General features: G+C 48.7%; 1 protein-coding gene across 1 annotated transcript; it reads right to left on the reverse strand.

The window, feature by feature from the left end:
• Positions 1-855: 855 nt before the first annotated feature.
• Positions 856-19868, reverse strand: TFR2 (transferrin receptor 2). Its single transcript, XM_053463170.1, has 18 exons — positions 19739-19868; positions 12637-12817; positions 10300-10483; positions 10013-10153; positions 9800-9908; positions 9269-9391; positions 9110-9190; positions 8797-8936; positions 8505-8680; positions 8124-8243; positions 4246-4328; positions 4103-4166; positions 3823-3890; positions 2563-2642; positions 2396-2480; positions 1756-1983; positions 1518-1658; positions 856-1401 (listed from the first exon to the last, which is right to left on the reverse strand). Exons 1-18 carry the CDS (start codon positions 19769-19771, stop codon positions 1168-1170), a joined length of 2271 nt encoding a protein of 756 aa, XP_053319145.1. The 5' UTR covers positions 19772-19868; the 3' UTR covers positions 856-1167.
• Positions 19869-25270: the final 5402 nt, after the last annotated feature.

The raw sequence follows: 25270 nt of genomic DNA on the forward strand, positions 1-25270 counted from the left end.
GCTCTACTGATCACTGTCAGTGAGAAACCGTCTACACAGAGCACATGGAACACAGAACACGTTACACGTTACTAACGGCGTCAGCAGCTAACGAGAAGCGTAGCGAGGTATTAAAGCGACCTGCACTCACCAGGAGCCTGCTAAGCCTGCCCTGTTATCTGATGAGGTAATAATGTCCCACCCCCACCCGCTTATTACGCATGTATGCATAACTGGCGCAGGAATCAGCACGAGTATGGCTCGGACGTCCCGGGAGACGATCGTCCTGAGATGATGCTCGTTAGCTCTGTTGCTATGGTAGCGAAGCTTACGGGGTTAAATGATATAAGTGCTATAGGCGCGGCTCCCATAAATAACATTTATAGTGATCACTGTCACTGATAAATTAACACCAAACACGACAAGACTCCCGCACGGCGACGGGATGACGGCAGCTATAGTGAGCGCTGACACCGATTAACCCGATGAACACGCTAAGTCCTGACACGGACCACGAACACTCAGAAAACATTCTACTTCCCATCGTCCGTGCCCTTACTCAGCGGAGGAGACGCAAGTGCCACACACTAGAGCGTCAGAGACTGAGATGGGATGGAAGGAAGTTTTACTTTACAGAGAGGGTGGTAGATAAGTGGAACAGCCTCCCAGCAGAGGTGATAGAGGGTAATACAGTGAAGGGATTAAACATGCATGGGACAGACATACGGCTCCTGAATCTAAGACGAGACCGACGACTGACTAAGGTTTGAGTCTTTATAGAATAGACGGGCCGGCGGGGGCCGATGTGCGTAATGATATGTGTAGATAGGTAACATGGTGGTAATGGATAAAGAGCTGCCCTGGTGCAAAGCGGTAAAAGACCAGCAATCAGTGGAAACGTTTTGTTGGTTGCTATGGCTACTGCACCACTTTTACTGCTCGGCAGCACGATTGCTCCTTATACACACACGTTCTGGCTTCGTGCCGATTAACTATTTATGGGCTTAGCAACTGCCACAGACCGGCCGCTGTTGGGTGTTAACCCCTTGTTGCTCATGGAGGCAAACTATTTGCCCCAACAGCAGTAGGCAGAGGCAGATGTGCCCAGAAATTGCCCATCGTGTGTTCCAAAGAGTGTTCGTGGTCAGTGTCAGGACTTATTGGCGTGACCTTTGACCCCTGGATCGCCTAAAAGCTTTTCTGGAGCTCCCAGACCTCCCCGCTCAGGGCGTTGGCGGCCCCTTTCACGGTCCAGGTGAACAGGGCGAGCTTCTTGCGCAGGTCTTCGGGGTCGATCTTATCCGGAGTCTGCCTCACGCAGTCTAACAGGGCCTGGACGGTGTGCTCCCCCCGGCCTACGAGGATGTGGCGGTACGGAGAAGTGATGGCCGAAACGTACTGCGACAGGAAGTAGAATTCCACCTGGAAAGGGAAATCCACGCGGTTACGGGGGGGGGGACTATGTATGAGACACGGCAGCAGGTGAAGCTGCAGCTTCAGCAGATCGGGAAGGACCTCGTGCAGGAGTCAGCACTCACCCTCATGATGCGCACGTTAAACGTCTGGACCATCTTCTCGTTGTTTAAGTCCGACTGACTCACGGCCGACTTCAGGCTCTTGGTCGCTCGGGTGTAGTCCCCACGCGCGGAGGACAGCCAATCGAAATCCAGCCCCAGCGACTGTAATCAGAGGGTTAAAAGCGTATTAGTACCAGCTGTGCGCACACATCCCTTCTGCCCCCCGAGTAGATTCCGGTGCCCCCCGGTGCCCTCTGACCTTCAGGGTCTGCTGGTGCCTGCTGAGCTCCAGCACGTGTTTGAGGAGCACACTGTTGTACTCGGTGTAGTCCAGGGGCAGGATATTGTCGTGGATGAGCTTTATCAGCGACAGTCCGGCCACCTGCGCCACGCTGAGGGCAATCGCCGGCAGCCTCCCGTTCACCACCGCGTTCAGAGAGTCGTACGTGTCCTTCATGGTGTCCAGGTACTGGTACTTCTGCGATTCCTGGGGAGCGGCAGCACAGTGTGCGGTCATTACAACACGGCCCGGGGTAACTCGAGAGGCTGCCCGGGGTAACTCGAGAGGCTGTCCGGGGTAACTCGACGTGTCATTGGTTAGAGTGAAATGAATACGATATGTCAGACTTTGATTCCCTGCCAGGGGCTTGTTGGTTGTGTGCCCTGATGGCTGCCCATTGATTCAGACAAACCCCCCCACACACACATCCTGACTCCTCACCGGCCCCCGACTCCTCACCGGCCCCCGACTCCTCACCGGGCCCCCGACTCCTCACCGGCCCCTGTCTCCTCACCGGCCCCTGTCTCCTCACCGGCCCCCGACTCCTCACCGGTGCGATTGACCTACGTGGACTAAATGAGTGGAAGGGTCCATGTGGTTCTCAGGGGGGATCACTCACCTCTACAAAAGAAAACTCCAGCGCAGGGACCCCCCCGAAGGCAGTGAAGGCAAATGCGTCCGTGTCCATTGCCAGAGGAAGAAAACTGAAAAGAAGTGGTATAAGCGGGTCATAGAGCGCGTCATACGGGGCAATAAGCGGGGGTAAAGCTCTCTCCGGTCACTTACACTTCGCTCTGCCAGTCGCTCTTATACTGTGAGACGATGAAGTCATAGATGGTTTGCTGACTGCGGCGCGGGTTATCAACCTGTGACCCGGGAGAGAAATAACACAATAACGCCTAGCGAGATAACACCCTTATCTCCCTCCATCCCTGCCTCTCCTCTCCCTCCATCCCTGCCTCTCCACCCCCTCCATCCCATCCCTGCCTCTCCTCTCTCTCTATCCCATCCCTGCCTCTCCTCTCCCTCCATCCCATCCCTGCCTCTCCTCTCCCTCTATCCCATCCCTGCCTCTCCTCTCCCTCTATCCCATCCCTGCCTGTCCTCTCTCTCTATCCCATCCCTGCATCTCCTCTCCCTCTATCCCATCCCTGCCTCTCCTCTCTCTCTATCCCATCCCTGCCTCTCCTCTCCCTCTATCCCATCCCTGCCTCTCCTCTCCCTCTATCCCATCCCTGCCTCTCCTGTCCCTCTATCCCATCCCTGCCTCTCCTCTCCCTCCATCCCATCCCTGCCTCTCCTCTCCCTCTATCCCATCCCTGCCTCTCCTCTCCCTCTATCCCATCCCTGCCTCTCCTCTCCCTCTATCCCATCCCTGCCTCTCCTCTCCCTCTATCCCATCCCTGCCTCTCCTCTCTCTCTATCCCATCCCTGCATCTCCTCTCTCTCTATCCCATCCCTGCCTCTCCTCTCCCTCCATCCCATCCCTGCCTCTCCTGTCCCTCTATCCCATCCCTGCCTCTCCTCTCCCTCCATCCCATCCCTGCCTCTCCTCTCCCTCTATCCCATCCCTGCCTCTCCTCTCCCTCTATCCCATCCCTGCCTCTCCTCTCCCTCTATCCCATCCCTGCCTCTCCTCTCCCTCCATCCCATCCCTGCCTCTCCTCTCCCTCTATCCCATCCCTGCCTCTCCTCTCCCTCCATCCCATCCCTGCCTCTCCTCTCCCTCCATCCCATCCCTGCCTCTCCTCTCCCTCTATCCCATCCCTGCCTCTCCTCTCCCTCCATCCCATCCCTGCCTCTCCTCTCCCTCTATCCCATCCCTGCCTCTCCTCTCTCTCTATCCCATCCCTGCCTCTCCTCTCCCTCTATCCCATCCCTGCCTCTCCTCTCCCTCTATCCCATCCCTGCCTCTCCTCTCCCTCTATCCCATCCCTGCCTCTCCTCTCCCTCCATCCCATCCCTGCCTCTCCTCTCCCTCCATCCCATCCCTGCCTCTCCTCTCCCTCCATCCCATCCCTGCCTCTCATTTTTTTATTTTCTTACCTTTTTTATTACAAATTCTATCAGCTTTTTGAAGACGGGGCTGGATTTTGCAACAAACATTTCATCTCCTATAACAGAAACGTATTTCTGTAAACATTTAAAAATATACCCAAAAACCCTTGTAGAGCTAATGCCCATAAGGCCCCACAATCGCGCATGGATACCCGTCACCCGCTGGATGGTCTGCTCAGCAGCACCCCCAGATACCCTCTCCAAATAATTCTATTACCCTGCGATTTGGGGCAGATGAAGCATAAAAGCCCAATAAGTGATTAATTACCCAGAACCGCAGTGTCCAGACTCATGTAAGCTGCAGCCTTCAGATGTAACATGCTCAGGTACCCCTGCAACACAGACACAGAGATTTACCCCAGGACGTCACGCAGTCACACGGAGAGACAGGGCAACAGCACTCAGTGTTACCTCTAACCACTCGGTGGCGCCAACGCTCCCGAAATCTCCAGCATCCCAGCTTACAAACAGCAGACTCCTGTGCGGCTGGAAACCTGCAAGAGACCTTTCCACATTCACCTCTCCCTGCATCCTCCGCTACTCCTGTACTGTACAGCTCTGCCACTGCCCCTCCATCCTGCCCCGCAGCCCTCTCTGCTATTCCTATACTAACCCCACACACACAGCTCTGTCACTGCCCCTCCATCCTGCCCCGCACCCCTCTCTGCTATTCCTATACCAACCCCCCACACACACAGCTCTGTCACTGCCCCTCCATCCTGCCCCGCAGCCCTCTCTGCTATTCCTATACTAACCCCCCACACACACACAGCTCTGTCACTGCCCCTCCATCCTGCCCCGCAGCCCTCTCTGCTATTCCTATACTAACCCCCCACACACACACAGCTCTGCCACTGCCCCTCCATCCTGCCCCGCAGCCCTCTCTGCTATTCCTATACTAACCCCCCACACACACACAGCTCTGCCACTGCCCCTCCATCCTGCCCCGCAGCCCTCTCTGCTATTCCTATACTAACCCCCCCACACAGCTCTGTCACTGCCCCTCCATCCTGCCCCGCAGCCCTCTCTGCTATTCCTATACTAACCCCCCCACACACACAGCTCTGTCACTGCCCCTCCATCCTGCCCCGCAGCCCTCTCTGCTATTCCTATACTAACCCCACACACAGCTCTGTCACTGCCCCTCCATCCTGCCCCGCAGCCCTCTCTGCTATTCCTATACTAACCCCCCCCACACACACAGCTCTGTCACTGCCCCTCCATCCTGCCCCGCAGCCCTCTCTGCTATTCCTATACTAACCCCCCACACACACAGCTCTGTCACTGCCCCTCCATCCTGCCCCGCAGCCCTCTCTGCTATTCCTATACTAACCCCCCCCACACACAGCTCTGTCACTGCCCCTCCATCCTGCCCCGCAGCCCTCTCTGCTATTCCTATACTAACCCCCCACACACACACAGCTCTGTCACTGCCCCTCCATCCTGCCCCGCAGCCCTCTCTGCTATTCCTATACTAACCCCCCCCACACACAGCTCTGTCACTGCCCCTCCATCCTGCCCCGCAGCCCTCTCTGCTATTCCTATACTAACCCCCCACACACACAGCTCTGTCACTGCCCCTCCATCCTGCCCCGCAGCCCTCTCTGCTATTCCTATACTAACCCCGCACACAGCTCTGTCACTGCCCCTCCATCCTGCCCCGCAGCCCTCTCTGCTATTCCTATACTAACCCCACACACACACAGCTCTGTCACTGCCCCTCCATCCTGCCCCGCAGCCCTCTCTGCTATTCCTATACTAACCCCTCACACACACAGCTCTGTCACTGCCCCTCCATCCTGCCCCGCAGCCCTCTCTGCTATTCCTATACTAACCCCCCGCACACACACAGCTCTGTCACTGCCCCTCCATCCTGCCCCGCAGCCCTCTCTGCTATTCCTATAATAACCCCCCCCACACACAGCTCTGTCACTGCCCCTCCATCCTGCCCCGCAGCCCTCTCTGCTATTCCTATACTAACCCCTCACACACACAGCTCTGTCACTGCCCCTCCATCCTGCCCCGCAGCCCTCTCTGCTATTCCTATACTAACCCCCCCACACACACAGCTCTGTCACTGCCCCTCCATCCTGCCCCGCAGCCCTCTCTACTATTCCTATACTAACCCCCCCACACACAGCTCTGTCACTGCCCCTCCATCCTGCCCCGCAGCCCTCTCTGCTATTCCTATACTAAACCCACACACACAGCTCTGCCACTGCCCCTCCATCCTGCCCCGCAGCCATCTCTGCTATTCCTATACTAACCCCCCCACACACAGCTCTGTCACTGCCCCTCCATCCTGCCCCGCAGCCCTCTCTGCTATTCCTATACTAACCCCGCACACACAGCTCTGTCACTGCCCCTCCATCCTGCCCCGCAGCCCTCTCTGCTATTCCTATACTAACCCTGCACACACAGCTCTGTCACTGCCCCTCCATCCTGCCCCGCAGCCCTCTCTGCTATTCCTATACTAACCCCCCCACACACACAGCTCTGTCACTGCCCCTCCATCCTGCCCCGCAGCCCCCTCTGCTATTCCTATACTAACCCCGCACACACAGCTCTGTCACTGCCCCTCCATCCTGCCCCGCAGCCCTCTCTGCTATTCCTATACTAACCCCCCCCACACACACAGCTCTGTCACTGCCCCTCCATCCTGCCCCGCAGCCCTCTCTGCTATTCCTATACTAACCCCCCCACACACACAGCTCTGCCACTGCCCCTCCATCCTGCCCCGCAGCCCTCTCTGCTATTCCTATACTAACCCCCCCACACACACAGCTCTGTCACTGCCCCTCCATCCTGCCCCGCAGCCCTCTCTGCTATTCCTATACTAACCCCCCACACACAGCTCTGTCACTGCCCCTCCATCCTGCCCCGCAGCCCTCTCTGCTATTCCTATACTAACCCCGCACACACACACAGCTCTGTCACTGCCCCTCCATCCTGCCCCGCAGCCCTCTCTGCTATTCCTATACTAACCCCGCACACACACACAGCTCTGTCACTGCCCCTCCATCCTGCCCCGCAGCCCTCTCTGCTATTCCTATACTAACCCCCCCCACACACACAGCTCTGTCACTGCCCCTCCATCCTGCCCCCGCAGCCCTCTCTGCTATTCCTATACTAACCCCCCACACACACAGCTCTGTCACTGCCCCTCCATCCTGCCCCGCAGCCCTCTCTGCTATTCCTATACTAACCCCGCACACAGCTCTGTCACTGCCCCTCCATCCTGCCCCGCAGCCCTCCCTGCTATTCCTATACTAACCCCCCCACACACACAGCTCTGTCACTGCCCCTCCATCCTGCCCCGCAGCCCTCTCTGCTATTCCTATACTAACCCCTCACACACACAGCTCTGTCACTGCCCCTCCATCCTGCCCCGCAGCCCTCTCTGCTATTCCTATACTAACCCCACACACACACAGCTCTGTCACTGCCCCTCCATCCTGCCCCGCAGCCCTCTCTGCTATTCCTATACTAACCCCACACACACACAGCTCTGTCACTGCCCCTCCATCCTGCCCCGCAGCCCTCTCTGCTATTCCTATACTAACCCCCCACACACACAGCTCTGTCACTGCCCCTACATCCTGCCCCGCAGCCCTCTCTGCTATTCCTATACTAACCCCGCACACACACAGCTCTGTCACTGCCCCTCCATCCTGCCCCGCAGCCCTCTCTGCTATTCCTATACTAACCCCCCCCACACACACAGCTCTGTCACTGCCCCTCCATCCTGCCCCGCAGCCCTCTCTGCTATTCCTATACTAACCCCCCACACACACAGCTCTGTCACTGCCCCTCCATCCTGCCCCGCAGCCCTCTCTGCTATTCCTATACTAACCCCCCGCACACACAGCTCTGTCACTGCCCCTCCATCCTGCCCCGCAGCCCTCTCTGCTATTCCTATACTAACCCCGCACACACACAGCTCTGTCACTGCCCCTCCATCCTGCCCCGCAGCCCTCTCTGCTATTCCTATACTAACCCCACACACACACAGCTCTGTCACTGCCCCTCCATCCTGCCCCGCAGCCCTCTCTGCTATTCCTATACTAACCCCCCCACACACACACATAGCTCTGTCACTGCCCCTCCATCCTGCCCCGCAGCCCTCTCTGCTATTCCTATACTAACCCCCCCGCACACACACAGCTCTGTCACTGCCCCTCCATCCTGCCCCGCAGCCCTCTCTGCTATTCCTATACTAACCCCCACACAGCTCTGTCACTGCCCCTCCATCCTGCCCCGCAGCCCTCTCTGCTATTCCTATATCTCACCATTTTTCACCATCACTGATATGGTACGTGCCAGCTCCAGAAGGATGGCAGTGCCCACCGCAGACTTGGCTGCCCCTGGACCCCAGGAGTCCCGCTGAGCTCCCACCACAATGTAATGCTCTGTGAGAATGAGACGTAGGAAAGGAGAGACGTTTCAGGCGTTTCATTACAGTTGGGGCATCATTAGTGTGGGATGCATGGGTATAATAAGAGAGAGGGGGCATTAATAGTTTTGGAGGTTGGGGGCATTAGTGTAGGAAGTAGAGGGCATAATTTGTTTTGGGGGTCGGGAGCTATTGGTGTTGGGGGTCAGGGGGCATTATTAGTCTTGGAGATAGGATTTGGGGGGATTGTCATTTTGGGGTCGGAGGGCATCCTCACCGGGCTCGCTGCGCCCCGTCACGCTCCCAAACACATTGAAGAGCTCCACGCTGCGCGCCACGTTGTGAACCTCCAGCTGCAGCCGGTGAGAAGGACTCTGCAGCTCCGGACCCAAACCGCTCAATGAGAACGAGAGGCCGTTCCACAGGCTGGGAGGATTCCCACCCGTGAGCTTACTGCAGAGGGAGAGCAGGGGTAATTATCCAGGGTCCGGGGTCACCCACGTCACAGCATTACACGGTAATGGCCCGTGGCTACCCATCAGTGCCCCCACGGCCCGTGGCCACTTTACCTGAGCAGTTTGCGTGCGCTGCTTGTGCTGATTGGCTGGGCCGGGATTTTGGGGAGTCCCGCCGATTTGTAGGAGGGGAACTGGGTGTGATTAAAGGATGGGAAGCCAGGGGTGTTCGGGTCTCCGCTACCGAGGTGCACCTGTAATCAGAGGGTGAGGGGGGCTCATGGTAAGAGAAGGGTTAATTGCATGATCCTTTGCCGTTAAGGCAACAAAAGGGTTAATGGGGCGGTACTCTGAGAGCCCTGATTGGCTCATTGGGAGGAGAGTTAAGAGTGCTCTGGCGATGGCAAGGGTTAATGGGATAACTCACGTGGCCGTATATAGCTGTGTCCTCCTTTGTGTCTGGAAATATCAGGACTCCGGCGGCCCCCGCGGACTCGGCGTTATACACCTGTAGATACACAGTCCCGCTATATAATTCCGCATTCCGCACAGCGAGGTATACTAACAGCACCTGCGGGCAACATACCTTCTCAGCAAAGTTAATATTTCCAGCCCGGACGATGACCAGCTGACGGCTGACGTTCACCCCAAAGCCCTCCAGCATTTTGAAATCATCTTTACTGCCGAAGTTTGCGTAAACCAGGCCGGCCTGCGACACGAAGAGACGCGGACAGTCAACGTACATCTGCCCCAGGGCAAAAACTTGTCCCCCCGGCAGAAGCTGCTACGTACAGGGCACGTTAGAGCTCCTCAGGGGCTGAGCTAGAACACTGCAGTGGGAGGAGTCAGGGTCAGCCTCTGCGGTAGCAATAAAATAGTAAATGGCTGCTGGATGTATAGGCAGGTGTTAGGGGCAAATGAAGAAGAATCTTCATGCGAGGGCCAGTAATGATAAGTACCGGCAATTCATAGAGCCCAGCTGTCCTGGGTCAAATTTGCAACAGAACAATTTATTCATTAAATCGCCCCTCCCCCCGGGTCAGAGTGCATCCTAGTGTAAGATTGCTATGCGTGTGGAATGCCTCCGCAGGTTGACTCGTGTCAATAGGATAGTTACCACCACGCTCCCTGTCGCGCTGTACGGAGAGTACAAATTACGGTCAATAAAAATGTCTTCCACGGTTTTGTTGTCCGCATCCATGATTTTCAGGGTGTTCTGCGAGCGGCTGGAGAAGGGAGACAGAAGCCATTAAGACAAACGCAGAGAGATGATCTGCAGGTTTAGACAGGCGTGATACTCTGCTGGGTGGTGGATCTGCTGCGCTCTCACCTGTCTGGGTATTGCAGTTCCACGAAGTGGTTGTCAATCCACGTGTGATCCAGGCCGTAAGTCTTGAAATTCTGGAGAACGAATTGTGCCAGATCCTTGTTTTCATCCGATCCGGTGGGATGGGGCGACCTGCTGGCTCTCCTATAAGATAAAGGGACACCGGTCACAGTGTCACCCCGCGGGGGGAGGGGCAGACTCCCTGCTCCCTGTGTCACCCCGCAGGGGAGGGGCAGACTCCCACCTCCCTGTGTCACCCCGCAGGGGGAGGAGCCAGCTGTGGCGTTTACCTGATGTTGCGTTCCATGTCTTCTCCATCTTTCAGATAGGCGTAGAACAGGTCCCTCAGATCAGACCAGTGCAGGATGCTGGGTTCCTCACTCTGCGGCCGTTCATAGGGCGAGTCCTCACTGGGCTCATTGTTTTTACATTTGGAGCAGGATCCGTAGGCGACCAGGATGCCAATGAGGAAAGCTGCGTTCACGAGAAATAAGAGAACGTGATCAGGCCATCCATGAAAAAAGGGGGACCAAGGCCTCGAAAAACAAAACCCACAGGGTACCCACACAATGGTTAGTCTGATGTCCGGTGGGACACATGGTACCAGTGGTGGGTAAGTGTGGCATGTATGGTAAGACCACGCTCCTCGGGGGATGGTGTAATGTCCGGTGGGGCACGTGGTTACGGCGGTGGGTAAGTGTGGCATGTATGGTAAGACCGTGCTCCTCGGGGGATGGTGTAATGTCTGGTGGGGCACGTGGTAACGATGGTGGGTAAGTGTGGCATGTATGGTAAGACCGTGCTCCTCGGGGGATGGTGGAATGTCCGGTGCGGCACGTGGTGACGGCGGTGGGTAAGTGTGGCATGTATGGTAAGACCGCGCTCCGCGGGGGATGGTGTAATGTCCGGTGGGGCATGTGGTAACGGTGGTGGGTAAGTGTGGCATGTATGGTAAGACTGCGCTCCTCGGGGGATGGTGTAATGTCCGGTGGGGCATGTGGTAACGGCGGTGGGTAAGTGTGGCATGTATGGTAAGACCGCGCTCCGCGGGGGATGGTGTAATGTCCGGTGGGGCATGTGGTAACGGCGGTGGGTAAGTGTGGCATGCATGGTAAGACCGCGCTCCTCGGGGGATGGTGTAATGTCCGGTGGGGCATGTGGTAACGGTGGTGGGTAAGTGTGGCATGTATGGTAAGACCGCGCTCCTCGGGGGATGGTGTAATGTCCGGTGGGGCATGTGGTAACGGCGGTGGGTAAGTGTGGCATGCATGGTAAGACCGCGCTCCTCGGGGGATGGTGTAATGTCCAGTGGGGCATGTGGTAACGGTGGTGGGTAAGTGTGGCATGTATGGTAAGACCGCGCTCCTCGGGGGATGGTGTAATGTCCGGTGGGGCATGTGGTAACGGCGGTGGGTAAGTGTGGCATGTATGGTAAGACCGCGCTCCTCGGGGGATGGTGTAATGTCCGGTGGGGCATGTGGTAACGGCGGTGGGTAAGTGTGGCATGTATGGTAAGACCGCGCTCCTCGGGGGATGGTGTAATGTCCGGTGGGGCATGTGGTAACAGCGGTGGGTAAGTGTGGCATGTATGGTAAGACCGCGCTCCTCGGGGGATGGTGTAATGTCCGGTGGGGCACGTGGTTACGGCGGTGGGTAAGTGTGGCATGTATGATAAGACCGCGCTCCTCGGGGGATGGTCTTATGTCCAGTGGGGCATGTGGTTACGGCGGTGGGTAAGTGTGGCATGTATGGTAAGACCGCGCTCCTCGGGGGATGGTGTAATGTCCGGTGGGGTATGTGGTAACGGCGGTGGGTAAGTGTGGCATGTATGGTAAGACCGCGCTCCGCGGGGGATGGTGTAATGTCCGGTGGGGCATGTGGTAATGGCGGTGGGTAAGTGTGGCATGTATGGTAAGACCGCGCTCCTCGGGGGATGGTGTAATGTCCGGTGGGGCATGTGGTAACGGCGGTGGGTAAGTGTGGCATGTATGGTAAGACCGCGCTCCGCGGGGGATGGTGTAATGTCCGGTGGGGCATGTGGTAACGGCGGTGAGTAAGTGTGGCATGTATGGTAAGACCGCGCTCCTCGGGGGATGGTGTAATGTCCGGTGGGGCATGTGGTAACGGCGGTGAGTAAGTGTGGCATGTATGGTAAGACCGCGCTCCTCGGGGGATGGTGTAATGTCCGGTGGGGCATGTGGTAACGGCGGTGAGTAAGTGTGGCATGTATGGTAAGACCGCGCTCCTCGGGGATGGTGTAATGTCCGGTGGGGTATGTGGTAACGGCGGTGGGTAAGTGTGGCATGTATGGTAAGACCGCGCTCCTCGGGGGATGGTGTAATGTCCGGTGGGGCATGTGGTAACGGCGGTGGGTAAGTGTGGCATGTATGGTAAGACCGCGCTCCGCGGGGGATGGTCTAATGTCCACATTGTGACACCGAGGTCTCAGGATTGAGCTGTATAGATTTTCTCGTTAACCTATGGTTGCACTTTTGGGTTCAAGGTGCCATGCAGAAGCTGGATACTAAGTGTGATGGACATCCAGCCTGACCAATGAGCAGACACATCACAGGTAGATGGTAGCAGCTATGAGACTAGGGGCCCAGACAATCTGCGCATGTACTGACCTACGAGCGCCGTCACGCTGACCCCGATGAGGATTTTTTTACACTGCTGAGAGACTTGTGGTTGCCATGACTTCTTGCTGATCGTGTCATGTGACCCATCGTGATTCTCCTCCACATGAAGTTCTGCCCCGTCCTGGTCATCCACTCCGTGGTAGATGGAGTATGAGTTTGTGGATGTGGCCTGTGGGGCAAGAAAAGTTTATTTACTAAAACGCACGGGATTGGACCATCTGCTGGAGAGCCCCCCGGTACGGAGACCCCTGTGCATCCCTGCTCAAAGAGCTTAATAGATGGGTCCTAAAAACCTCTAGCATCTGAGCCCCAAATGGGGGGGGGGTACTGTCGGCCCCCGTCTAGTCGCCTGCTTCTCCTGCTGTAACGACTCAAACCTTAATCAGTCGTTGGTCTCGTCTTAGATTCAGGAGCCGTATGTCTATCCCATGCGTGTTTAATCCCCTCACTGTGTTACCACTTCTGCTGAGAGGCTGCGCCATTTATCTACCAACTCAGTAAAGTAAAACTTCATTACATTAAGGGCTTCTTTCTGGGAAATCCTGCAATCAGCGGAATTTGTTAACACAGAGGAGATTTTATTGTTTCTGTGCTAAAGGTGCAGAGCCAAACATGTCTAATTATTATTACTGTTGTTGTTACTATTATTATTATTATTATTACTGATATTATTGTTATTACTATTACTGTTATTATTATTATTATTATTGTTATCGTTATTATTAGTATTATTATTATCATTACTATTACTGTTATTATTATTATTATAGTTATTATTATTACTGTTATTATTATTACTATTACTGTTATTATTACTGTTATTTATTATTACTGTTATTATTATTATTATTGTTATTATTACTGTTATTTATTATTACTGTTATTATTATTATTGTTATCGTTATTATTAGTATTATTATTGTCATTACTATTACTGTTATTATTATTATTATAGTTATTATTATTACTGTTATTATTATTACTATTACTGTTATTATTACTGTTATTTATTATTACTGTTATTATTATTATTATTGTTATCGTTATTATTAGTATTATTATTGTCATTACTATTACTGTTATTATTATTATTATTATTGTTATCGTTATTATTAGTATTATTATTATCATTACTATTACTGTTATTATTATTATTATAGTTATTATTACTGTTATTATTATTATTACTGTTATTATTACTGTTATTTATTATTACTGTTATTATTATAATTGTTATCGTTATTATAAGTATTATTATTGTCATTACTATTACTGTTATTATTATTATTATTATTGTTATCGTTATTATTAGTATTATTATTGTCATTACTATTACTGTTATTATTATTATTATAGTTATTATTATTACTGTTATTATTATTACTATTACTGTTATTATTACTGTTATTTATTATTACTGTTATTATTATAATTGTTATCGTTATTATAAGTATTATTATTGTCATTACTATTACTGTTATTATTATTATTATAGTTATTATTATTACTGTTATTATTATTACTCTTACTGTTATTATTACTGTTATTTATTATTACTGTTATTATTATTATTACTGTTATTATTACTGTTATTTATTATTACTGTTATTATTATTATTGTTATCGTTATTATTAGTATTATTATTGTCATTACTATTACTGTTATTATTATTATTATAGTTATTATTATTACTGTTATTATTATTACTATTACTGTTATTATTACTGTTATTTATTATTACTGTTATTATTATTATTGTTATCGTTATTATTAGTATTATTATTGTCATTACTATTACTGTTATTATTATTATTATTATTGTTATCGTTATTATTAGTATTATTATTATCATTACTATTACTGTTATTATTATTATTATAGTTATTATTACTGTTATTATTATTATTACTGTTATTATTACTGTTATTTATTATTACTGTTATTATTATAATTGTTATCGTTATTATAAGTATTATTATTGTCATTACTATTACTGTTATTATTATTATTATTGTTATCGTTATTATTAGTATTATTATTGTCATTACTATTACTGTTATTATTATTATTATAGTTATTATTATTACTGTTATTATTATTACTATTACTGTTATTATTACTGTTATTTATTATTACTGTTATTATTATAATTGTTATCGTTATTATAAGTATTATTATTGTCATTACTATTACTGTTATTATTATTATTATAGTTATTATTATTACTGTTATTATTATTACTCTTACTGTTATTATTACTGTTATTTATTATTACTGTTATTATTATTATTACTGTTATTATTACTGTTATTTATTATTACTGTTATTATTATTATTGTTATCGTTATTATTAGTATTATTATTGTCATTACTATTACTGTTATTATTATTATTATAGTTATTATTATTACTGTTATTATTATTACTATTACTGTTATTATTACTGTTATTTATTATTACTATTATTATTATTATTGTTATCGTTATTATTAGTATTATTATTGTCATTACTATTACTGTTATTATTATTATAGTTATTATTATTACTGTTATTATTATTACTATTACTGTTATTATTACTGTTAATATTATTGTTATTATTGTGACAGAACCATTATTGTTATTTTTATTACTATTATTATTATTAACGGTCGTCCCTGAAAATGGACACCTAACGGTGTCTGAAAATGTTTTAGGAGAATTTATTGCATTGTGTGATATCTGAGTGCATGCGGCCCTGGGGGGCCCGAAGGGGATCAGGTAAACATTCATTGGCTGTAACAGAGGTGACCGGCGCTGCTCGCCAATCAGCCGCAGCTAAGAGCTTAAGCGGGTCCGAAGGAAATCCGCGCATGTTCAATTCATACATTTCCCAGACAAATCATAAGGAGGGTCAAGAAACCTGTAGGCACTCAAACACTCTAACAGTCTGACACTCTAACAGTCTAACACTCTAACAGTCTAACATTCTAACAGTCTAACAGTCTAACACTCTAACATTCTAACACTCTAACAGTCTAACACTCTAACAATCTAACAGTCTAACACTCTAACATTCTAACACTCTAACAGTCTAACAGTCTAACACTCTAACAGTCTAACATTCTAACACTCTAACAGTCTAACATTCTAACACTCTAACAGTCTAACATTCTAACACTCTAACAGTCTAACACTCTAACATTCTAATACTCTAACACTCTAACAGTCTAACACTCTAACAATCTAAAAGTCTAACACTCTAACATTCTAATACTCTAACACTCTAACACCCTAACACTCTAACAGTCTAACATTCTAACACTCTAACAGTCTAACACTCTAACAATCTAACATTCTAACACTCTAACAGTCTAACACTCTAACAGTCTAACATTCTAACAGTCTAACACTCTAACAATCTAACATTCTAACACTCTAACAGTCTAATACTCTAACAGTCTAACATTCTAACAGTCTAACACTCTAACAATCTAACATTCTAACACTCTAACATTCTAACACTCTAACACTCTAACAGTCTAACACTCTAACACTCTAACAGTCTAACACACTAACACTCAAACACTCTAACACTCTAACAGTCTAACATTCTAACAATCTAACAGTCTAACACACTAACACTCAAACACTCTAACACTCTAACACTCTAACATTCTAACACTCTAACAGTCTAACAATCTAACAGTCTAACACTCTAACAGTCTAACAGTCTAACATTCTAACAGTCTAACATTCTAACACTCTAACATTCTAACACTCTAACAGTCTAACACTCTAACACTCTAACACTCTAACAGTCTAACACTCTAACAGTCTAACACTCTAACATTCTAACACTCTAACAGTCTAACAGTCTAACACTCTAACAGTCTAACATTCTAACACTCTAACAGTCTAACATTCTAACACTCTAACAGTCTAACATTCTAACACTCTAACACTCTAACAGTCTAACACTCTAACATTCTAATACTCTAACACTCTAACACCCTAACACTCTAACAGTCTAACATTCTAACATTCTAATACTCTAACACTCTAACACCCTAACACTCTAACAGTCTAACATTCTAACACTCTAACAGTCTAACACTCTAACAATCTAACATTCTAACACTCTAACAGTCTAACACTCTAACAGTCTAACATTCTAACAGTCTAACACTCTAACAATCTAACATTCTAACACTCTAACAGTCTAACAATCTAACAGTCTAACACTCTAACAGTCTAACAGTCTAACATTCTAACAGTCTAACATTCTAACACTCTAACATTCTAACACTCTAACACTCTAACACCCTAACACTCTAACAGTCTAACATTCTAACACTCTAACAGTCTAACACTCTAACAATCTAACATTCTAACACTCTAACAGTCTAACACTCTAACAGTCTAACATTCTAACATTCTAACAGTCTAACAGTCTAACAATCTAACAGTCTAACACTCTAACAGTCTAACAGTCTAACATGCTAACAGTCTAACATTCTAACACTCTAACATTCTAACACTCTAACAGTCTAACACTCTAACACTCTAACACTCTAACAGTCTAACACTCTAACAATCTAACAGTCTAACACTCTAACATTCTAACACTCTAACAGTCTAACAGTCTAACACTCTAACAGTCTAACATTCTAACACTCTAACAGTCTAACATTCTAACACTCTAACAGTCTAACATTCTAACACTCTAACACTCTAACAGTCTAACACTCTAACATTCTAATACTCTAACACTCTAACACCCTAACACTCTAACAATCTAACATTCTAACACTCTAACAGTCTAACACTCTAACAGTCTAACATTCTAACAGTCTAACACTCTAACAATCTAACATTCTAACACTCTAACATTCTAACACTCTAACAGTCTAACACTCTAACACTCTAACAGTCTAACACACTAACACTCAAACACTCTAACAGTCTAACATTCTAACACTCTAACAGTCTAACACACTAACACTCAAACACTCTAACACTCTAACATTCTAACACTCTAACAGTCTAACAATCTAACAGTCTAACACTCTAACAGTCTAACAGTCTAACACTCTAACAGTCTAACATTCTAACACTCTAACAGTCTAACATTCTAACACTCTAACAGTCTAACAGTCTAACACTCTAACATTCTAACAATCTAACAGTCTAACACTCTAACAGTCTAACACTAACAGTCTAACAGTCTAACACTCTAACAGTCTAACAATCTAACAGTCTAACACTCTAACACTCTAACAGTCTAACACTCTAACAGTCTAACATTCTAACAGTCTAACACTCTAACATTCTAACACTCTAACACTCTAACAGTCTAACACTCTAACAGTCTAACACTCTAACAGTCTAACATTCTAACACTCTAACACTCTAACAGTCTAACACTCTAACAGTCTAACATTCTAACAGTCTAACAATCTAACAGTCTAACACTCTAACACTCTAACAGTCTAACATTCTAACAGTCTAACACTCTAACAGTCTAACACTCTAACACTCTAACAGTCTAACACTCTAACACTCTAACAGTCTAACATTCTAACACTCTAACAATCTAACACTCAAACACTCTAACACTCTAACAGTCTAACATTCTAACACTCTAACAGTCTAACACTCTAACACTCAAACAATCTAACATTCTAACACTCTAACATTCTAACACTCTAACATTCTAACACTCTAACACTCTAACACTCTAACAGTCTAACACTCTAACAGTCTAACATTCTAACAATCTAACACTCTAACAGTCTAACACTCAAACACTCTAACACTCTAACAGTCTAATACTCTAACAGTCTAACACTCTAACAGTCTAACACTCTAACAGTCTAACATTCTAACAGTCTAACACTCTAACAGTCTAACACTCTAACAGTCTAACACTCAAACACTCTAACACTCTAACAGTCTAATACTCAAACACTTTAACAGTCGAACACTCTAACAGTCGAACACTCTAACACTCGGCACATGAACAGGGGAGGCTGAACTCTCTCTAACAAGAAACCCTTTCATTGCCAGCATTATAAGGGACCTCGATATGTCCGGCTCGAAGGAGAGAAGAGAGAGATGGACGAGAGAAGAGTGAGGGGATGGGAGAAAAGAGAGAGAAACTAGGGAGAGGAGAGAGAGAGATGGACGAGAGATGAGCAAGAGGGGATGGTAGGCGAGAGAGAAGGAATGGGAGAGAGAGAGAGAAATTTGGACGAGACAAGGGAGAGAGAGGATGGGAGAGAAAGACGGGGAGAGGAGAGATGGCAGGAGGAGAGAAGAGAGAGAGGGGATGGGAGCGATAGATGGACAAGAGAAGAGAGAGGATGGGAGAGAAAGACGGGGAGAGAAGAGAGAAAGGGGATGGGAGAGATAGAGATGGAGGAGAGAAGAGGGAGAGGGATGGAGGAGAGAAGAGAGAGAGGATGGGAAAGACATTTAAATACATAAAGAGGTTTAATAAAGGACGCGACTTCGGGGAGAGGAGAGAGAGACGGGGATGGAAGAGAGAGAGACGGGGATGAGATACATTTAAGAGGATTAATAAAGGACGGGAGGGAATTTATTTACAACAAGAGAGCGGAATCTAACATTAGAGAGTCAGAGACTGTGATGGAATGGAAGGAAGTTTTACATTACTGAGAGGGTGGTGGATAAGTGGAACAGCCTCCCAGCAGAAGTGGTAGAGGGTAATACACTGAGGGTATTAAACATGCATGGGATAGACATACGGCTCCTGGATCTGAGACGAGACCAACAACTGATTAAGGTTGGAGTCGTTACAGAATCTGGGAATTCGGTGAATTTCTAGGTTTCTGGTTATTTGCGGTGTTATCCGTAGAGGGCTGGGTAGTCCTTGGGAAGAGGCTAGTGGCCCCCGGGCCAGTCCAAATTCTTCAAACAGGGCCAGCTTGCTATGGGATGAGGGAGCGGAGGGGAGCAGCGGCTGGGGGCCACTTGGATTTACTTGCCCCCCTCAGCCCAAAAGTTGCCAGCCCTCCCCGTACTGACAGCAGCAGAGTGAGTATTATTAGCGATATTATTAGCGAGTATCACTCAGGCGTCACTCACCGCTCCGCGGAACAGGTCTCTGACGGTGTCCATCGCTCGCTGTGATCGCTCTGAGGACCGGAGAGGGGTTATCAGTTACTAAAGGGTGAACACACCCACTACCCAACCACCACGCCGCGCATGCTGCACACTAGAGTAATACCGAATATCTATACACTGATAATAAACACCGCGCTGTATAATAATACCGAGTATCTATACCCCCCGCGCTGTATAATAATACCAAGTATCTATACCCCCCGCTCTGTATAATAATACCGAGTATCTATACCCCCGCGCTGTATAATAATACCGAGTATCTATACCCCCCCGCGCTGTATAATAATACCGAGTATCTATACCCCCCGCGCTGTATAATAATACCGAGTATCTATACCCCCCGCGCTGTATAATAATACCGAGTATCTATACCCCCCGCGCTGTATAATAATACCGAGTATCTATACCCCCCGCGCTGTATAATAATACAGAGTATCTACACCCCCCGCGCTGTATAATAATACCGAGTATCTATACCCCCCGCGCTGTATAATAATACCGAGTATCTATACCCCCCCACGCTGTATAATAATACCGAGTATCTACACCCCCCGCGCTGTATAATAATACCGAGTATCTATACCCCCGCGCTGTATAATAATACCGAGTATCTATACCCCCCGCGCTGTATAATAATACCGAGTATCTATACCCCCCGCGCTGTATAATAATACCGAGTGTCTATACCCCCCGCGCTGTATAATAATACCGAGTATCTATACCCCCCCGCGCTGTATAATAATACCGAGTATCTATACACTGATAATGAACCCCCCGCGCTGTATAATAATACCGAGTATCTATACACTGATAATGAACCCCCCGCGCTGTATAATCCATATAGCATGGATGAGGGGGTAACACTAGCCGCCTTCCCTCTTACTGCACAATGGTGCCCTGGATTAAATAAACGCATAATTATATATCGAGTATTTACACTCAGATATAGGGAGGCTACGAATGTATATACGTTGAGAGTGTACACGCTGTATTGTATAGCGGTGCTGAGTATGTATAGCCCGATGGTACCTGACTATGTGTACGGAGTTAGTGCGCGCCTCGGTATAACGCGATGCGGATATGTGTAGATGTATAGTGGCGCAGAGTACCTCCCTGCGCAGGGTTTGCTGTGCCGGCAGATAACGGGCAGGGCGCGGCTCTCTGTCCGCGATACCGTTTGATCCGAGCTGTTCTTGGAAGAAGTGAGAGAGTTCCATCCCTTATCTGTGTAGGTGCACCGGCCGAGGTGTGTGACCGCGTGTGCACGCCCGGCCAACGCACGCATCACAGAGAATACACCAAAACGAATGAAGCCAGGCTCTCAAACCTTTGATGACATCATAACTTTCATAACACAATTTCCTAAAATATCCTTGTGCGGGGTGACATGTGAAGAGTCCCCTCCACGTGTGTCATGGTGGACCAGAGCTGAGCTCATACAAAACCCTCTTACAGTTTCGGCGCTCTCGTGTGTCCATACGAATGTACCGTGCGTACGCCACACCAATGGCCGGCTCACCAACCCCTACCGTTACCGACACGGGGACCAAGGAGCATCCATAGCAGGTGAAGACGCTGCCCTACTGGTGACGTGTAGGCCCGTTAGCGTCAGGGGCCTTCAGCTGGCTTCTCACATGGCATTTACTGGCCTATTTCTCTCAGGTATTTATCCAAAGGTGGATCCAAGAAATATTAACCCCCGTAGCGGGGTATTTAATCTACCCCAGCCCCATTACCCGTGCCACCTGGCTCTGTACATAACGCCAGAGCCGGTGGACAAGCTGAGGGTGATTTGCAGGAGTAGAAGGTTGAGGCCAAGCTGGGTCCAGCACATAGGAATCGGAGATCAACCACCAGGAAGGAGACGCATTGAACAGGTCCTGGGGGGGGGTTAGGGTATTTGTGAGTTACCCATGAAGTCAAGATGAAAACCTGTTCTAGACCCACAAGCACCAAGTTACTTTAAAACCTCCGGATCACCAAGAACATCCATTGAGGGGAAGGTAGAAGTTAGAACTGAACCCGTGATCTGTTGGTAAGGAGAACCGTTTGGTCAGAGGACTTATCGGCGTTAGGCCCCTCCGAATCAGAACTAGAGTCGCAAATTAGCCCACTAAGGGCGACACACACCCCGCAGGGACAGAAGTGAGTGCGAGAGGACACAACGATGTCACAAGTGACATCACAAGTGACATCACAAGTAACATCAAGTGAGCTCAATGAGCGTCGAGGGAGTGAGGGGCAGAGATCCGTCGCTGGTAAGAATCAGATCAGGGGCTATTCCTGAGATCTCAGGGCAAAACTTCTGGTTCTGGATCTTCACAAAGCAAGCAAAACACCCCTCGGATAAAACCAAGACTGCGTTATTCATCAGACATTTCCCGGCTACACCCCCTTCACTGATTCCTCGGACCAAATCGCCATCCTCTCAGAAGAACTTCCCCCGAGAGCCGAGGAAACTCACTTTATAGTCTTAGCGTCTCTGGCAACATAGAGAGCTAGAACCTGCCGGGAGATGACAGCCGCTCGCCCCATCATAGAGACCTAGAACCTGCCGGTAGATGAGAGCTGCTCGGCCCCATCATAGAGACCTAGAACCTGCCCGGAGATGAGAGCCGCTCGCCCCCATCATAGAGACCTAGAACCTGCCGGGAGATGAGAGCCGCTCGCCCCCATCATAGAGACCTAGAACCTGCCGGGAGATGAGAGCCACTCGCCCCCATCATAGAGACCTAGAACCTGCCGGGAGATGAGAGCCACTCGCCCCCATCATAGAGACCTAGAACCTGCCCGGAGATGAGAGCCGCTTGCCCCCATCAAAGAGACCTAGAACCTGCCCAGAGATGAGAGACGCTCGCCCCCATCATAGAGACCTAGAACCTGCCGGGAGATGAGAGCCGCTCGCCCCCATCATAGAGACCTAGAATCTGCCGGGAGATGAGAGCCACTCGCCTCCATCATAGAGACCTAGAACCTGCCGGGAGATGAGAGCCGCTCGCCCCCCCTCATAGAGACCTAGAACCTGCCGGGAGATGAGAGCCGCTCGCCCTAGAATACAGATCCCTGTCCTAGAATACAGATCCCTGTCCCAGAATACAGATCCCTGTCCCAGAATACAGATCCCTGTCCTAGAATACAGATCCCAGCGACTGGCACGCAAACAATGATTCTAGTAATTGAAGGGGTTTCCCGTAGTCATGGGAACGATCCCCCCGATATTGGGACTTCTTATTATCCGGGTGACCGGAACCGGACCATAACGCGACCAGAACCCGATCGGAACCCTATCTCGAACATACGAGTTTGTTTCTGATGGAGAAGTCCCCCCCCCCGTAAATACATTGTATCCCCCCGTGCTCCTCCGCCGTGGGGGTCTGGTGAGCGGAGACCCCGCACCCGTCTGTTCTGTGCCGGTATTACCTGCCCCCCGCTTAACTCACCTCCTTCCGCTGTTTCCTTTACATGTGAAACAATAACACTAAAATTGGGGAAAAAAAAGTATCCAAATATATCAAAGTCCAGAGGTGGAGGGAAGTGGAGAGCCGCGATTACGCAACACGAGCAAACACGGCCGAACAACACGACCCGGGGGCAGAGAACGGGCTCTTTGGCCACCGGCCGCCAGCGCTTGGCAGGCACCCTCGTTCGTTTGGTGGCACGTTGGCGCCGGTTGGACTCGCCCCCCGCGGACGCCGCGAGATTGGTGCAGACAGAATAAAGTTTATGGGAATAACACATAATACGTTAGATTTGGGCCCAGGAAAGGAATAGGGCAGATTTTTGGCTCTCGTTCGGTTGTAATCGGCCTATTTTTTTTTGACGTCCGGAAGCTCTGTGGTGTCGCCTTAGATTCAGGAGCCATATGTCTATGCCGAGCATGTTTACATTCCCTTGCTGTATTACCCTCTACCACCTCTGCTGGAAAGCTGTTCCACTTATCTAAGTAAAACTTCCTTACATTAAATAGAAACCTCAACATCAGCGACAGAAACCAAAATGCTTGGGTAGACTCTGTCTCACGTTCCGATACTAAGTAACCCGGCTGCTGGTATACTTCAGTACTTTCTGGGTGAAGTTAATTTAACCTCCTGTACATTTTGGACATTCTGTATCCTCCTCTCGGTGACTCTTCCCGTCGAGGTGATGCCGCCGGTCGCGTGGCAGGGTGTTGGCCGGCAGAAGCCGTGCTGGATGGGAATGCAAGATTATCCTTATCTGCTTCCCTTTCACAGAAGCGAGCGGATTACATAATACCCCCCAGCGCTGTATACAGTAATATAACCCCCTCCAGCGCTGTATACAGTAATATAACCCCCCAGCACTGTATACAGTAATATAACCCCCCCAGCGCTGTATACAGTAATATAACCCCCAGCGCTGTATACAGTAATATAACCCCCTCCAGCGCTGTATACAGTAATATAACCCCCCAGCACTGTATACAGTAATATAACCCCCAGAGCTGTATACAGGAATATAACCCCAGCACTGTATACAGTAATATAACCCCCAGCGCTGTATACAGTAATATAACCCCCCAGCGCTGTATACAGTGATATAACCCCCCCCAGCGCTGTATACAGTAATATAACCCCCCAGCGCTGTATACAGTAATATAACCCCCAGCGCTGTATACAGTAATATAACCCCCAGCGCTGTATACAGTAATATAACCCCCAGCACTGTATACAGTAATATAACCCCCACCAGCGCTGTATACAGTAATATAACCCCCTCCAGCGCTGTATACAATAATATAACCCCCCAGCACTGTATACAGTGATATAACCCCCAGCGCTGTATACAGTAATATAACCCCCAGCACTGTATACAGTAATATAACCCCCCAGCGCTGTATACAGTAATATAACCCCCAGCGCTGTATACAGTAATATAACCCCCAGCGCTGTATACAGTAATATAACCCCCAGCACTGTATACAGTAATATAACCCCCAGCACTGTATACAGTAATATAACCCCCAGCGCTGTATACAGTAATATAACCCCCAGCACTGTATACAGTAATATAACCCCCCCAGCGCTGTATACAGTAATATAACCCCCAGCGCTGTATACAGTAATATAACCCCCCCAGCGCTGCATACAGTAATATAACCCCCAGCGCTGTATACAGTAATATAACCCCCCAGCGCTGTATACAGTAATATAACCCCCCAGCGCTGTATACAGTAATATAACCCCCCAGCACTGTATACAGTAATATAACCCCCAGCGCTGTATACAGTAATAACCCCCAGCGCTGTATACAGTAATATAACCCCCAGCACTGTATACAGTAATATAACCCCCACCAGCGCTGTATACAGTAATATAACCCCCCAGCACTTCATACAGTTATATAACCCCCAGCGCTGTATACAGTAATATAACCCCCAGCGCTGTATACAGTAATATAACCCCCCAGCGCTGTATACAGTAATATACCCCCAGCGCTGTATACAGTAATATAACCCCCAGCGCTGTATACAGT

This window comes from Spea bombifrons, chromosome 4 (assembly GCF_027358695.1).
Source record: "Spea bombifrons isolate aSpeBom1 chromosome 4, aSpeBom1.2.pri, whole genome shotgun sequence".
Classification (NCBI taxonomy): Eukaryota; Metazoa; Chordata; class Amphibia; order Anura; family Pelobatidae; genus Spea; species Spea bombifrons.

Excerpts from the sequence above, each read along its gene's own strand:
- TFR2 (XM_053463170.1), bottom strand. The coding sequence starts at position 19,771 with ATGGACACCGTCAGAGACCTGTTCCGCGGAGCG. Across the intron at positions 10,154-10,299 it reads GACATGGAACGCAACATCAG|GAGAGCCAGCAGGTCGCCCC; the intron begins GTAAACGCCACA and ends TTTATCTTATAG. Across the intron at positions 9,392-9,799 it reads GCGCGACAGGGAGCGTGGTG|GCCGGCCTGGTTTACGCAAA; the intron begins GTAACTATCCTA and ends TTCGTGTCGCAG.